The 15,662-nt window shown below is 37.0% G+C and overlaps 1 protein-coding gene across 1 annotated transcript in view; it reads right to left on the bottom strand.

Moving 5' to 3' along the window:
* LOC104492374 (ATP-binding cassette sub-family A member 13-like) overlaps window positions 1–15,662 on the bottom strand; it is a gene marked incomplete at both ends in the record, with an annotated part of 84,818 nt that overhangs the window by 67,385 nt on the left and 1,771 nt on the right. Inside the window, 7 exon segments of the mRNA XM_010134927.1 lie at window positions 842–1,024; window positions 2,365–2,499; window positions 5,652–5,721; window positions 7,583–7,912; window positions 9,117–9,231; window positions 10,062–10,362; window positions 12,139–12,315. Of these exon segments, the coding sequence (XP_010133229.1) occupies window positions 842–1,024; window positions 2,365–2,499; window positions 5,652–5,721; window positions 7,583–7,912; window positions 9,117–9,231; window positions 10,062–10,362; window positions 12,139–12,315 (1,311 nt within the window).

Genomic DNA, 15,662 nt, shown 5'->3' with positions numbered 1-15,662 from the left:
TTCCTTTGCATGCATCACAGCATTAGACTGCACACACAGGCAATGTGATGTGCATCAGTTTAAGTAGAGGAGAAGTGTGACAAACAGATCCACAAAGCTGTGAACAATCCCTTGGATGGCTGGAGCCAGAGACCATGCTAGTAACTTTTCAGGCAGAGAAGCTTTTTTCCCCTCTTCTTTCCCACAGAGGATGTGGAGAACCCAATGGGAAACATCGAAAAATCTTCGTTTTAAGTAAGGACCAAAGACAATTATCTCAACAAAATGAAATTGCTCCAAATTGCAGAAATTCGGACAAAATGCATACTGATAGCTTTTTCACAAATATTTTAATGAACCTCAAGACATTCTGAAGTTTGCCCTACTCTAGGAGATACCAATACATAAAACTGCTGAGTTGTTCAGCTTCTCCACCTATGCTACAGACAACTGGATCATTTCCAAGCTATTTCCAAAGTAGCTTCCAAGTAACTTCCAAAAAACCACAACAATCCATCATGTTTTTAGAAGGTCCAAGAGAATATAGGTGAGGGTGATTTACTCTTTCATTCACAAAACATAAATGAAGTGTTAGAAAAGAAACCTAAATAAATATTAAGCAAAAGAATAAAGATATAGAAGAGCAGTGAAAGTGTCTGAAGACAGATAAAAATTAGTTGCAATAACAGAAGCCTTTTAGTTTTAATTGAAGATTCAAGCATTACAGGAGATAGCACAATTAAAAGTTAGTATACAAAGTTCATAGATAACCCTATATAACAGAGGGCAGAAAAGAACAAGATCTAAATACATAATAAAGGACCAAGCAATGATAAAAGCAGATTGATCAAAATCAGCATACCATTCAGAAAAGAATAATTATTAAAATTCTATTATGATTACAAACCTTTATCTGGGAAGTTTTCATTGAAGAATAACATACTAGAATTCAGGTAATTTCTGTTCCTCCTCTCTGTACCACACAGGTTCTTCCAGTAGGAAACAGTAAAGGGAAAGTACCATCGGTTCTTTAATCCAAACTTTCCTATATTATAATTATGATAGAAAATGTTGCAAAATTTATAGTAATTTCATATTTGTTTGTAGACTGCTGATGTCCTATCATTACTTACAGAGAGCTGGTTAGACTATTTAATTAGCTCAAACTCTTAGCTGCACGTAACCAACCTTAACAAAGTGGAAAAAGGTCTTTTGGCCATAACAGCAGGTCTTGCCATAAAATAATCAGTCCTCAGTGATACTGTGCTTTAACCTCTTTCCCAAGAAGCTTTAAAGTATATCAGAATCATAGTCTTAACAACATGTAGGCACAGCCTAACATAATCTTGTAACTTAGAGGAAAGAAAATGGATCAAATGGCCTGCCAAGGCAAATAGCTTTTTTATTATAACAGTAATTCATTGTTCTTCCATTACTATCTGCACAATTTAAATAAATCAGCCAGCATAAGAAACATTTATTGTAGCACACAAACATAAAGGGCAAAACCACGTTCCTACACACAACCTGAAGTTTGGCATTGCCTGATCTTGACAGGCTTCACTTACCAATCACACAGTTCACACTCTGTATTTGGAGGTGCATTTCATTGACACTGAAGGGCAGGTATCAACTTAAGCTAAAGTTTACGAAAGTCAGTTGCATATTCCACGCACCCCCATCATTTCAAGGCATGAAAATTTAATTTTTTATTTTTATATTTTTAAGACAAACACAGAGTAGCTGGAAGAAAAGGTGACATAGGCAAATCAGACAGAAAGGGAAATTTCAAACTGCCTTTTTGGCATTTAAAAATACAATTTAAAGATACAATTAAAAATGCACCAACCAACTCAATAATATTAATCAAAATTGATTAATGAAAAGAAATCCCTCTACATTCTGAAAATACACTAGAAAGTTAATTAGTTTTATTTATGAACTGGACTCTGGACCGACTGATACAGTTACCAGGCAGTTTGAAGTCTTTGTGATCTGACGACATGTTGTTGTTCACGGGTTTCAACCCTAGTACGTACTTAGAAGATTCACCAATTTCACAGAAAGTTTTGCTACTAGACTGAGCCCTGTTACTGTGAAGTATCAACAAATTCCATCAAATATTACTCATCCCCATAAGCAAACAAAAGATATTTCATGCTAGGCACAAATTCTAGTCCACGTGAGGGCACTACTCAGTATTTATGTACACAGGAAGACATTCTTAGGCCCTAAAGGCAATCAGGCAGTTTTGCACATCAAAACCCCAGCTCAGAAAAAGATATGTTTTTGTTTTAGTTGCATACAATGAGGAAAGCCAATTCTATCCATTCTATTCAGAGAATCCTTCAAAAACATGAAATAAGAACTACTCCATGATCTTACCAGGAATAACATTGCTGAAATACCAGCCACCGATGGAATATAAAATCGAGTCAAAGAACATCATCCAGCATATCCATCCAAAGGTCATGTATCCTTCTTGTGCCACTGACTGGTGCACATTATTCCACTGAATTCCTGGGAGTAGTTGCAATAATAATGATTTTTTAAAAGGCCAAAGCTAAATCAGTACAGCATAAATGATCACAAACATCAACACAATACACTTCTGATATTTAAAACAAAAAAGCCCATAGTTAATAACAGTAATCCTAATAAATAAAAATGGATTGCTACGCCTCTACAAGCTTCTGTTTAGAACCACTGGTGACACTGCTGCTGGGCAAATGCAGAGAAACTGTTATAGAAAGGGCTATTTATGAAGTTTTAGCTGGCCCTTGACTTGGCAAAAGAAAAAGAACTACAACTCTCTGACACGATGGGGCACTGACCTCTTCAATGAATCAGGCTTTGTACCATTCTGCCGATATTATAAAGAAATGGGATACAATGGGTTACTGAAATTTAAAGTAATTTCTATAGTGCTAAATCAGAAAATGTAAATCTGTGAATTCTAAAGTATTTGTGTGCATTGACTGTGCTCAGAAGTAAAATGGAACAACAAACTCACTGAATAATTGCCTCAAAATTATTACATTGCAGAAGGCATGAAGGAAAAAAGAGGGTGCAAAACATTAGTACTATGGGAAGGTGTATTACTGAATGGAAAACATGAAACCAAATTGGAGATTTACAAAAAGCATTGATTTTTTTTTCCTGAAAATCTTACTTGGTTTGCAGTACAGCAGGTCAAATGTTTTTTTTTCTTCCCAACAGTCAAACATAATCTCATGCATTTCTGTACCAGCTCAGTGGGGATTTCACCAGCTGCCTCCAGGCTTGCAGGGGCAAGCTGCTACTCAGAATGAGTACAAATAGGGTCGCACAGGAGAAATGTACAAAATACGAAGTAAAGGTATTTTTCTCTCTACTTTCCAAATGTATAATAGTTAAATATCAATCTGCTGAGAGTTAATAACTTACACTGGTCTTCTGTACAATATTTTTCTCATAAACCTCCACTGTCTTATGCACTAGTGCATGTGTGAACTCAGACATATGTACCAAGCTCAAGAGTAGTCCAACCCAGAGAACAGGAAATCAGGCAAAAATACAGAGTCCTGCATGGATGAACAAATTGCTCCTGGCCAAAGTCAAACACAAAAAGCATAAAGAGAGTGGAAGCAAGGATGGATAACCTGTGAGGAAAGCACAAACATTTTTTGAGCACCCAGACATGAAGCTGTGAAAGCTAAATCCCAGATGGAATATCGAAGACAAGAAAGGCTTCTGTAAGTAGATAGGGGATAAAAGGAAGACTAGGAGAAATGTATACCCAGCAGACGCGGTTACACAGGATCAGAAAAGGTTGAGGTACTGGATGACTTTGCGTCAGTCTTTACTAGCAAGTCTGTTCTTCAGAAACCCCAGGTCCAGACAAGCAAGAGAAAAGTCTGGAGCAAGGATGATGTACCTTTGGTGGAGGAGGATCAGGTTAGGGAATACTTACGCAAACTGCATGTAAGACTGTGGACACTGATGGGACTCACCCAAAAGCACTGAGGGAGATAACAAATGTCATTGTAAGGCTACTCTCAATAATCTTTGATTATGGCAGTTTGGAGAAGTGCCTAAAGACTGAAGGAAAACAAATATCACTCCTGTCTTCAAGAAGGACGACTCAGGGAACTAAAGGCCAGTCAGCCTCATCTCGATCCCTGGGAAAGTGACGGGGCAGCTAATCTCGGAAGCCATCTCTGGGCACGTAAAGGACAAGGATATCACCAGGAGTAATCAGCTTATCTTCACCAAGAGGAAGTCGTGCTTGACCAACCTGATTAAATTTCTACAATGCAAGGAATGGTCTGGTAAATGAGAGGAGACTAGTGGATCTTGTCTACCTGGACTTCAGTAATGCTTCTGACATTGCCTCCCATAAGATAAGCTCCCCAAGTTTCCTAAAGAAGCTAATGAAGCATGGGCTGGAGGAGCAGACAGCGAGGTGGGTTGCAAACTGGCTGATTGGCCAGGCCCAGAGGCCCTGGCAGCCGGTAACTAGCAGCGTACTCCGGGGGCCAATACTGAGTCTGATCCTGTTCAACACCCTCATGAATTATCTGGATCACAGGGCAGAGTATATCCCAAGCAAGTTTGTTGATGACAAAACTGGGAGGAGTGGCTGATATGCCAGAGGGTCATGCTGCTAACCACAGAGGCCTAATTGGGCTGGCGAAACAGGCTGACAGGAACTTCATGCTACTTAACAATAAGTCCCGCACCTTGAGGAACGATCCTATGCACTAATAATTGTGGGTATACATCCAGCTGGAAAGCAGCTGTTCAGAAAAGGACCTGGAGGTCCTGGTGGACATCAAGTTCAACACAAGCCAGCAATGTGTCCTTGCCAGAAAGCAAGCTGATGATGTCCTAGCCTGCCTTAGGTAAAGCATTGTCAGCATTCTGAGGGAGGTGACAGGACCAGAGGCAATAGGCAGAAACTGAATCACAGGAGGATCCCTCTGAACACAAGGAAACACTTTTCCATTGTGAGGGTGAACGAGCACTAGCACAGGTTGCCCAGAGAGGCTGTAGAGTCTCCAACCATGGGGATATTCCAAAGCTGTCTGGAAATGTCCCAGCAACAGGCTCTGGGTTGCTCTGCTTGAACAATGTGGGTGGACTAGATGACCTCCAGATACTCCTTCCAACCTCAAACACTTTTGTGATCCTATAAAACTCTCTGCTGATACCCTCACCATAAAGCCTTAGAGCTGCCACAGACATCAATGAGGACTTCCAAGGAACTGCTCTAAATGCTTTGCCAAAGCTTCTCCACTGACTGAGAGAAATAACATATTTAATGAGTGAAATAATATCCAATCAGATGCTCACCCATAGGTAACTCTACTGAATTTCACTGAAGTTTGAGTTTGCATTTCTGGAAGAATTTCATTGGCTGAATATAATCATTCTATCATCTAACGGGCTGTGGAGATTTTCCTGTATTGCAAATAGATCACAGTGGCTAGGACCACTTTAATCTACTACTAGAAAGCAGCACAAGCTTAACTTGGTTTTCAAGGGGCATTGGAAAGGTTTTCTCCTGTTGTGATCTATCCTGTTAACTCATGATTGGAGATTTTTTTTTTCTCAGAACAAAATGAGAAACATTTCCAACTGTAGTTATTTAATAATAATTACAAAACTTTTCATCTAACCAGAGAGCTTACCTGTTTCTTGTCCCTCAAAGAACGTAATGAAAAAAACTCCTTGCCCAAAGGCAGTTGTAGAAAGAAGACACTACACCACCAGAGGAGAAACAGGATGTGAACATCAAATAAAACATGTCACAAATAAAACAATCTCCATGAAATAAAATAACTCGTGAATCTAAAAGCAAGCACCTTTGTTTCACGAAGGCTAATGGGATTACTTACTTTTATGTTTTAAGGATACTCCCCCACATACTGGAATAGTATTTGCTCCACCTTAAAGAGCTTCACTGATCTCGTTATTAGTATTGGAAAGCATTATTTAACTCTATAACAAGTTATAGACCGTGATAAAGCTACCACATACTGAAAACATGTAACACTGTAAAATCATGCAAGGGAATATCATTTCTGTAGTAAGAGCAGTGGTCCTACTCATTTTTGTAAGACCAGAACTCAAGAAGAGACAGGCAGAAGGCACGTGCACACTAGGTACTATAAGCTGAGACACCATTTTTGTGCAATGAAATAATCATCTTCCAAGACGCAATATAGTCATGCTGTAACACAAAAGTGCGAAATGGAAAATGAGCAAGTTAGCGATATAGTATGACAAGGAAGTGTGACGAATGATCAAGGGAAAAACACTTGTGAGCTCATAAAGGATAAAGGGGAGATTCAAAACATTGCTAAAATTAAAAAGCTTTACTCAGTGATAAAGTTCTCAGTTTGAAAGTGAGCTGAAGCAGAAGTTCATTTTATCTCCTATTTTAGAATCATGTAATTAAATAAGGTTTCTGCAATATTTGTCACAAAAGAAACACATTCTTCCAGCTGTCTGAAGAAAGAAATATGACACAGGCTGCTTACTTAGGAAAAAAAATCGGTATCATCAGTGGCACGGATTACATTTTTGCGTAGAGAAGTTCATGCTAATTCCCATCAACTGACTCCCTGCCTCTTACATCGCCAAGTTTTCACCATCTCTCTTGATGGACTCTCCCGTCTCTTCAGAAGTTACTGCCTTTTTCACACACTGCTCTTTAATTTCAGCAAATGCAGGGTATCCGAGGGATTATTTTGAAACAACCAATTTTTAAAGTGTGCAAGCTGTGTGATGCATACTTTTCCCTCTCTGCCCTCCAAAAGAGGGGAAAAAAGCAACAAGAAAACAAAAAAACCTCCACTCTGTCTATTTAAGCCCAGATTTTGCAGTCTTACATCTGTGCTTAGTTGTATGCAAGGAATCCATAGATTTTATCTGATTGATTGACACTGAAAAAGTGTCTTTTTTTATATATAGTGCATGAATTATTCCACCAGCTTAATTTGGTACGTGAGTTACTTTGAAAGAGTGAAGCTCTAACGTGTGAAATATGATTTGCATTGTATGATGGTGATATTTGATGTCCCAGACAGTGATATAGTATGCTAAGACAGTACAATGATATTAAACCGCTACTGGCATACATAAAACATGACAGGACATGGAAGAACAAATACCAAAGAAACGTATACCTCAGACTGTATAGCTAGAAAAGCACTAGGTACATTTCTGATCTGATCCCCAATTGTATTCAATGACTAGTTTTCCGCCAAACAAATAATGACTCACAGAAGCAGCATGTCACCAGCTGCGCTTGAAGGAGCACTGATATTACAAATATTTTGAGGCTGAAACATAAATAGAACTCACGAGCATGAGGAACGTAACTTCCTTATATTTTTTGTATGTTTAAAAAGGATTCCCTGAAAATTTATTTCTTATTCCTTTGCAAATTCAAAACATTTTCTCAATTGGTTATCTATTAATGTGACATATTTCCAGTGAAACACAAAAGCAAACAGAAACCTGCAAAAAAATAAGTAAATTATAATCTGAAGTTAAAAAAATATGGAAAACCACAGCATGTTCAGAAGAGAAACAACAGAAAAGAAGAAATATTTACCATTATAATCTGTTTGGTGAAACTCAGCTGGTTCTGCAAGACCAACAAGACTATGTGGGGTAAAAAACTGATCATATACACAAGGCTGGCACACAGAGCTGCTGTATCAGCACTGCTAAAAAACGCTCCCAGAAAATAGCTTAACATAATAACTGTAACTCCAAAATCCAGGAGAAAAAGGAAGATGAGGAAGCCATTGCTATAAGCAAAGATACCACTTGTTTTTAAAATGATGGCCAGAGTACAGCTGCTTATTGCAAGCACAATGACGTTCTCCAGAAACCAAGCGAAGAAATGAATAGCTGGGTGTACACCCATTGTCTTCATATACTGCAAGAAAACATAGCAAAGACAGTTAAAGTTAGGTAACAATTTTTCTGCTTCTCTCCTTTTTTTGCTTTTTTTTTTAATTAAAAATATGTTGCCACCAAGACACTACTAGCTCCCCAAAGGATGTCCTCTTCCCCTAAACTGCTTGTGCCTTTTCCTGTGCTACCCGTTATGCTCCTCTCTCCTGGATCAAACACAGTTCTGAGCAGGGCTGCCTCGCCACTTCTCACATACTAACACAAGGAATCCCAGTACTCAGGCACAACTATTCTTTGCACAGGGTTGCAGGACCAGATGTCAGTTACTGGGTCCTCCAGTTAGGAGTTTGTCTTTTTGTACTCTAAAAAAGTACTGAGGATACCTACAGCACCATACAAACAAATGTTTTTTCCTCAGTCTGCTGCTGAATTAAAACATGGATACATTTGTAAACCTTTATGTACTAACATAAAAATAATTCAGCCAGGTATGAGGTATCACGTCTCTTCTTTAAAAAAAAAAAATGCTTTTAGAAACAAGCTACTACTTCTGAGGCATTTTTCATAAGATGATCAAAATTAACTTTAAGTTGATCTAATATTTTAGAGCATTAAAAAAAGCCTATCAAAGTTTAGAGAAATTAAATAATTTCACAAATAAAAAAGGTTCCTCCAGCAGTATGAAGACCATCGTAATTCTTCAAGAAAAGAATATTTATCCATACATAAAATGTATCATAAAACCCCATCATTATATGCTTATCACCTCCTAAAACCGGTCATTGATACTAGGAAATAATTGTCTCATTTTTTCTGTATCATCCTCTCTTATATTTCTGATAATTACACAGTACATAGCAAATTTTAATTTGGTTTAAGAAGTTTAATCATTTTAGATCATATACAGCAAAATATGAAAAATAATCCAAAATAAAAAACGTTTGAATCACAACAACTTTTCTAAACAATGGTTTCCAGTTTCAAAGATATTTTGCTAGTTGCTTTTTGTCTCAGGGAAGATGTTTGCATACTAAGAGGACTGATGCTCAAACAATGTTGTACATCCGTGTTGGCAGCTAGAACTGCCAACCTACTGCATAGAGGAAACAAGTGAGAACAAAGCCAACTGGAATATGAGTACATAAAATTACCTCAAAGTTTAAGTTTTGTATTTCAGTACACTTCAGTGAATAAATCTTATTTTCAGAGGCTAATCTGCCCTTTACCTCTTCAAGATTAATTTCTCTTTCATAAACCAGCTTGCGAACCATGCCAGCAACTGAAATCATCCATGTTAACATCATCATAAGGGGGAAAAAAAACCCTATATTGTTCAAGAATCTATGAAAGAACATAAATGCAGAGTTGTTAGCTCCCAACGGTAAAATATTTTTTAGCAGAACTTTAATAGATTAATACTGGGACTATTTTCAAAGTACATGCCAAATAAGATCTGACATGAGCAACAAGACTTGTTCTCGTTAGAATTGCTTATTTTTCACGTAACAAGTTAAATGTTTGTATTGGTACTGTAATATTATATTTGTATTTGTCACAATACAAGTGATGCAATCACTCTTTAGGGCTCTATTCAAAGTCAAACAGAATTCAGATTTGTGGCTACAGAAAAAATAATATATTTGGACATTAAGAAATAACACAAGTCAGTCAACTTTTTTGTTCCTCTGTAACAGATTTGTTACCACTGACTAATTCTAAGAGGAAGGATGTTTTGATGGTATTACAAGGAACAATCCTACACTTTTCTTTTTTTTTGCTTTATCAACTTTACACTGTATATCAAAACATACCCGGGACCAATTTACAGTTTGCGTACAGGACAACTAAGGATGTAAAGTAGGTTTCTTAACACAGTCTAAGTTAGTTGCACAATATGTTGGCACAATCTCTGACCAGCAGACTACTCCACAGTATAGCTGCTACAGCTCTTAAGGGATCATGTGCCAGATGGAAGTTGCAGTATGTGTTGTGGTCACAAATGTTAAATAATATTTGCTATGCTATAATATTCTGATATTGGACATACTGGTTCAGTCCTGTGCTAAGATATACATTCACCCACTACAAAGACCTTGTAGCTCTTCCCAAGTTCCCTAGCACTAACCTAGTAAGAATAATATATTGAACTAAAAAGCTAAAAGTTTACTTACAGATCACTGGTATGACAAGGGTAAGGCATGGCTTGCACCTGAATGGCTAGTTCCGAGGTATCTGTCCCAGTCTGTGCTGAAATAATTGCCTTTTCAACCATGTCTTGAAGTGGGATAAAGACATGGTTGTATTTAAACCCATCAGCTGGCAACTTCTGGGGGTGGGATTTCCACATCGGGTTTTTGGTCAAATCTGTTCTCATGCTATAGAGAATGCTGGTTCTAATTGTATATGAAATGTGTCGTGGAAGGAAAGCACTGGAATCTTGCGTATTGTTCTTTGGTGTATCAAAGATAATACCTGATAAAAGAAGAAAAGGAGCTTTATATCCAAGCTTATATGATTTATGCTATTTACATAGCTAACTCAGGGCCAGTTTTCATATGATAGTAGGATACATTCACCTGTCAGGGCAGGTGTCTAAAATTTCTTGACCCCTCAAGATAAGAACAGTAGGTTTCAGAGACTTAGATTTTTTACATTCATTAATATCAAATGTAAAAAAATATTCACATGGTGTAAATAACAACAGTCATTTTTATCTGAGAATTCCTTCTGTGATTTGTGTTTTTGAATTGTGGTTTATTCTCTTTGTATCCAGATTTAACCCCTTTTGGGGACTGATCTCAATTCCACAGTGAAAGCAGCAGTCATAAAACTTGTCTGTCACAGGATAAAAACCCCTTGAAGGAGGTGACAAAGTAAACAAAACAAATCCACTAAAATTTGCTCTGATTTTAATTTGAGTCAGTTACAAAACTTCTGGTTTATCACAGCAAAATTTGAATTTTTTTCCACCTGTGTATTAAAAAAAGCATTAAAAATTAATCTGTAGTTGGGAAGGTAAAGTATAACACAGCAAATTGGTTGCATTTTCTTTCTGCATGACTCAGACTTTTTAGGACTTCTTGATGAATATGAAATGCTGACTTTTTTTTCTTAAGGGAGAGATGTCTTACCTCCTGCTTGGCTCTCTGAAAGATATGATATAGAATACTCTACTCTGCTATAAAGCTTTTTTTCAGCTGGCCAATCTCATTTTCCCCATTTATGCAAGCATTTCTGAGGGTCAAATCTATCCGTCTGTTTCTTCCCTTGAAAGGGCAAACCATTTCACTCCTTATGAAGCACTCCTGAGAAATATTCCTTATCTCATGGTACGACCTGTTAGTTTTATACTGATGAAGGGTGGTCATTGCCCCACTCTACAAATGAGGGTGCAGTGCAGGTTACAGAACAAACACGGGATTCCAGACTATGTTCATTCTCTAGAACCACTTTGACACGTCTCCTGTTGTGTACTTACAGGAGTCCAAAGAGACCGTAAACACCAGAACAAAGGGGGGAAGAAAACCTAGCACACTTTTATGGACTTAAATAGGGCTCTCTTTCGGAAAGGCCACATGCAACTTAAAGCATTTTATACCAGAAAGGAAAGTGAATGTAATATGAAAAACATTTTTGTCTTTTAAACTCTTTTGTACAATTAAGTGATTCTCAGCAATAAAGATACAATACAGGAAAAGAATAGAGAAGATAACCCTGGGGATAAAAGAAATAAATCTGTTGTTAAAGAATTTATTTGAATAGACAAGTTAATTTCTCTGAGGTGTTGGTTTAAGAATAACAATTTAAAAAAAAACCCAACCCTTTCTTTACCCCTTTTTGCAAAGATAAGAATATCAAAATTAGAAAGGATGTAAACTACATGATTTTGTCATAAGTTTCTTCAGTAATATATATTCTTCAGCTCTTTTTATTCTACTTTAAACGTTTCACTATTCCTTTCTATTTTGGGAAATTTTTATTCTTTTCAGTTGTTAGAAATAAGACTCCAAGGATTAATTAGGCAGTTCCACAATTCAAACAACAATACAATTAGTCTTTACAATATATATTATAGCATTCAAATATTAGGGAATACCTCTAAGGTGAATGTGCCTTCTTTTGCCTGTATTTTATGTATTTTAATAGATATTTTGAAACTGTCTAAGGTTAACCAACATTATCTATAAACATAAACAACTACAAAACCTGATGGTTTTTGTCAATACGCATTTTAGATCATGTACTTACTAGCCAAAAAATTATTTTGCTGCATGAGTTCATGAGCCTTCTCCTCCAATTTCTCAACAGAGTCAAAGGGCTGGAAACGATCCAGTAACACACAGGAAGAGATATTTACTACAAGCTGTGACAACAGATCAATCTGTTTCCTTGCTGAGCTGTTGAGCATCTTGTTCATCATAGCTTCTAAGACGAGGAAACAAATTGGACTTGATTTTATTGAACAGAAAAGTATGTTCTCACTTGCACATCCTGTAAGAGTACATAACTTTTGTATATAAAAAAGGAAAAAGTTTTAAAAGCATACAAATTTTAATATGAACTTATGGAAGCGTAGTTTGTATTTTAGTGGCTTTTACAAGTCCTCAGCTACACGTTCTTTCAATTTCAGAACGACAAAAATGTAACAAAATCTAATGGAGTTCTAGTAAGATACCACGTCCTTAATGCTGTAGGACTTTTAATATTTCCCTATCTTTCAGTAACTATTCCCACAAATGCAAATGAGCTACTGTACTCAGATCATCACAATAGAGATCCATCTCTTACACCTGGTAACATATTGGCCAGTTCTCACCATGATACTGCAAATATTTCAAGCACCTTGTTCTGTAGGACATAAGCATTTTGACTCAAGCCTACATTTAAAAAGCATCTGAAAAAAGCCTGCAACCTCTCCATTTTGACTTCGATCTTATCTATGGATCCAGCGCAAATGTGTACCTTAACCAAAGCTTACTTTCCAAAAAACAGTGAACGATTGGAGGAATTCAGATCTTCAACCATTAGTAAAGAATGTAGAGACAGAGTGCTCTATCCTTGTGTTTGAGGGAATAACCAGGATAGCATCATCTAGAAACAATTTCAGCTCACCTGGATTTATTAGAAACATCTGAATTTCTCCAGTAATAAACAATGTTATAAAACATACAACACAAGTTTCCATCTTAATTTTTTTCAAAACTCACTAGGCTTTAAAAAGGGTAGCCAATTACCTCATTTGATAAGAGTGGTGACAGACAAAGCCTGTATCATTGCTCTTATTCAGTATCAGCACAGAAATATTACAACAGGAAGAAAAACAAGTGTAAAAACGTATGGAGTAGTCTGGAGAAGAGACATGATTATCAGTGAGAAAGGACAAAGATCACAAGGAGAAAAAGTAGAGGAACTGATAGTTTAGACCTCAGAAAACGTGCAAGCAACATCAGAATGAATTCACAGGTTGAGAGAAAATGGTGCCAAATACTACACGTACTACATGTCTTGCTTACTGCTATCCTTGAGGAGGACAGCAAAGGAAATACCTATGTTGCTGCTTGTTTTGTGGCACCCGGGAAATCATTGTAAATTGCTGGGCTGGAAAGCAAGCATAGAGACATAGAGTTGCCTTGCCCACAAAGCTACTTTGGAAAGAAAAGAAAGGTTTAAAAAGAAGCCCACAAACCTTTCTGCCCTCAGTTAAATATTTACAGTGTTCCAGGTGAGTAAAACTGACACAGTAACATGGCAGAACAGTTTTATAAATGTATAACTTCGGGAGGTCTTATAGCACGATAATTCTATAGAGAGGTTGGAAGAGTTCTACGTCAATGCACTCTGTGTCCACAGTGCTTTCCAGCAGTAGTAGCAGGGTGAATAATGTCACTGTTAACTCTTTTTATAGCATCTCAGAGAAGTAAAAAAAGATACAAACGCAAGCACCTGGGATTTGAACATAATTAAAAGTCAGCTTAATGAGAGTGTAGATGTAATAAACCAAGGGAATATTTGCTTCAGTTAGTAGACAAAATACATAATCACGCAGATTAGGTGATTTTAAAAACTTGAGCTTTGGATGGAAATAAACAGATTGTGAGTGGTAAAAACAATAATGTATGCAGATACATTAAAGACTTCAATGGATCCAAGTGAGATAATTACAGGTCTAAAAAGCTGGTGCAGTGTAAGAGTAATGAAATAAAAAAAACAACATAAGAACACGGGTTTACAGTAACAGATGCACATGATTATAGACTAACAAAATTAACAAAAAAGCATATACAAAACCAACATAAAAATAAGAGGGAATAGTCACTTTTCAAAAAGCAGAATGACAAAGTGAATCTGTGAAATAAGTGTAATCAAAGTGTAAATGTAGAACAGCGCTCTGGCACGCTTGGACAGATCAACTTCACAAAGGTATAAATGCTATTGTGATCTATAGCCCTTATTGATTTTCACTTTTTAACATAACGTTAATTTTATCAACTGTATTCCATTAAAATAATGAAATTCTAATTTCGTGAGCCATTCTACTTAAATAATTTCCCATATTTAACCATCCAAGACTATTAACAATTTATTATATTGTCAAATGTCTTCATCTCTGTTGAAAAGCTATAGCTTGGAAACACAGGCACAGATTTCTGTGATGATGATGTCTGCAACAGTGAGGATGGTCCTGATAACTCCAGAGATCTTGATACCTGCTTAATGAAATACTGTTTGCCCATAACCTAACATATAGGTCACGGTGTTACACCCAAACTAACAAAAACTGTCTAATACTCAAGTAATATTTTTAGACAGCTGTTTCCAGGAGGCCTTGCAAGTTAAGATACTTTTCCTTTCCTCCCTCCCATCTTTCCAATTGTTTGATTCCAAGGGATGTTTTTTAGTTTTATTGTGATCCATTTTCACTATAAGGGGTGAGCTGTGCCTGACCCAGACTAGGCAACATTTCAGTCATTAAGAAAATCGGCACAGATTTCTGTGATGATGATGTCTGCAACAGTGAGGATGGTCCTGATAACTCCAGAGATCTTGATACCTGCTTAATGAAATACTGTTTGCCCATAACCTAACATATAGGTCACGGTGTTACACCCAAACTAACAAAAACTGTCTAATACTCAAGTAATATTTTTAGACAGCTGTTTCCAGGAGGCCTTGCAAGTTAAGATACTTTTCCTTTCCTCCCTCCCATCTTTCCAATTGTTTGATTCCAAGGGATGTTTTTTAGTTTTATTGTGATCCATTTTCACTATAAGGGGTGAGCTGTGCCTGACCCAGACTAGGCAACATTTCAGTCATTAAGAAAATCTTCAAGCCTTGCCTAAAAGGGGGATACTGAGCCCAAATTCTTACTTTCTGGATCGAATTCTGGACACCATTTACCATTTTTCTTAAAGTGTACACCGCTACTCCTAGCATTCAAACACAGCCTTCAAATCAAGGTCAGTTTCAATTAAATCTCACATTCTGTGTGGAAAAGAAAACCCAGGAATTTCAGCTCACACCAACTCTGACAGCTCCAGCTTGCATGCTTCTCAAGCCCAAATTCTTACTTTCTGGATCGAATTCTGGACACCATTTACCATTTTTCTTAAAGTGTACACCGCTACTCCTAGCATTCAAACACAGCCTTCAAATCAAGGTCAGTTTCAATTAAATCTCACATTCTGTGTGGAAAAGAAAACCCAGGAATTTCAGCTCACACCAACTCTGACAGCTCCAGCTTGCATGCTTCTCAGGAGCTTCAGTGGATTTTG

This window comes from Buceros rhinoceros, unplaced genomic scaffold (genome assembly GCF_000710305.1).
Source record: "Buceros rhinoceros silvestris isolate BGI_N320 unplaced genomic scaffold, ASM71030v1 scaffold3884, whole genome shotgun sequence".
NCBI classification, from domain to species: domain Eukaryota; kingdom Metazoa; phylum Chordata; class Aves; order Bucerotiformes; family Bucerotidae; genus Buceros; species Buceros rhinoceros.
Note: the sequence above shows the minus strand (reverse complement) of the source record. Positions and strands in the feature narration are given on the sequence as shown.